The sequence below is a fragment of the Antrostomus carolinensis genome, unplaced genomic scaffold (genome assembly GCF_000700745.2).
Source record: "Antrostomus carolinensis isolate BGI_N321 unplaced genomic scaffold, ASM70074v2 scaffold34387, whole genome shotgun sequence".
Classification (NCBI taxonomy): Eukaryota; Metazoa; Chordata; class Aves; order Caprimulgiformes; family Caprimulgidae; genus Antrostomus; species Antrostomus carolinensis.
This window is the reverse complement of record NW_010328605.1, coordinates 5,605-6,194: the sequence shown is the minus strand read 5'-3', so window position 1 is coordinate 6,194 and position 590 is coordinate 5,605. Positions and strand designations below refer to the sequence as shown.

The 590-nt window shown below is 60.8% G+C and overlaps 1 protein-coding gene across 1 annotated transcript in view; it reads right to left on the bottom strand.

Moving 5' to 3' along the window:
* Positions 1–457: 457 nt before the first annotated feature.
* LOC104528336 (leupaxin-like) overlaps positions 458–590 on the bottom strand; it is a gene marked incomplete at its 5' end in the record, with an annotated part of 2,149 nt that continues 2,016 nt past the window's right edge. The window contains one exon of the mRNA XM_029086043.1: positions 458–588. Within this exon, the coding sequence (XP_028941876.1) occupies positions 458–588 (131 nt within the window). The remainder of the gene's footprint in view (positions 589–590) is intronic.

Genomic DNA, 590 nt, shown 5'->3' with positions numbered 1-590 from the left:
GGTGTGCAGAGCAGCTCTCTGCCCTGTGGTAGCAGGACGCGGGTCTGCAGTGACACAGGGCTGGGGTGGTGCTGATTTCATGCACAGTGCAGCACAGCTGGAGTTTGAACAGCTCCCCCAGGGAGGCTTGGGCTGCTCTCCTCTGGGTTATGGGGGAAAGGCAGCTGGGGCGGTCACCCCTGGCTTGCAGCGCCCTGAGAGATGGAGACCCAATGCACCAGTAGGTGGTGGGGAGCTCCAACCCTCCAGCCTGGCCTTGCACCCTTGTCCCCAAAGCCACGAGTGAGTGGAACAAAGGCAGAACCAGGTGTTTTATTACTCTAGGTGGAGGGGACAATGCCAGGAATGTCTTGAGGGGGAGGGGGACAAGGAATGATGCCAGGGATATCAATGGTGGAGACCATACTGGGGACATCCAGCCAGGCAGGGAGGGTGGCTGCATGCTGGGGGCCAGGGGTCAGAGGAAGAGCTTGTCGTGGCAGGGCTGGCAGTACATCTTGTCGCCGCACTCGCGGAAGGTGCCTTTCTGCAGCTGGCCCAGGCAATAGGCGCAGATGAAGTGCTCAGGGTGGTACTTGCGCCCTGAGGCT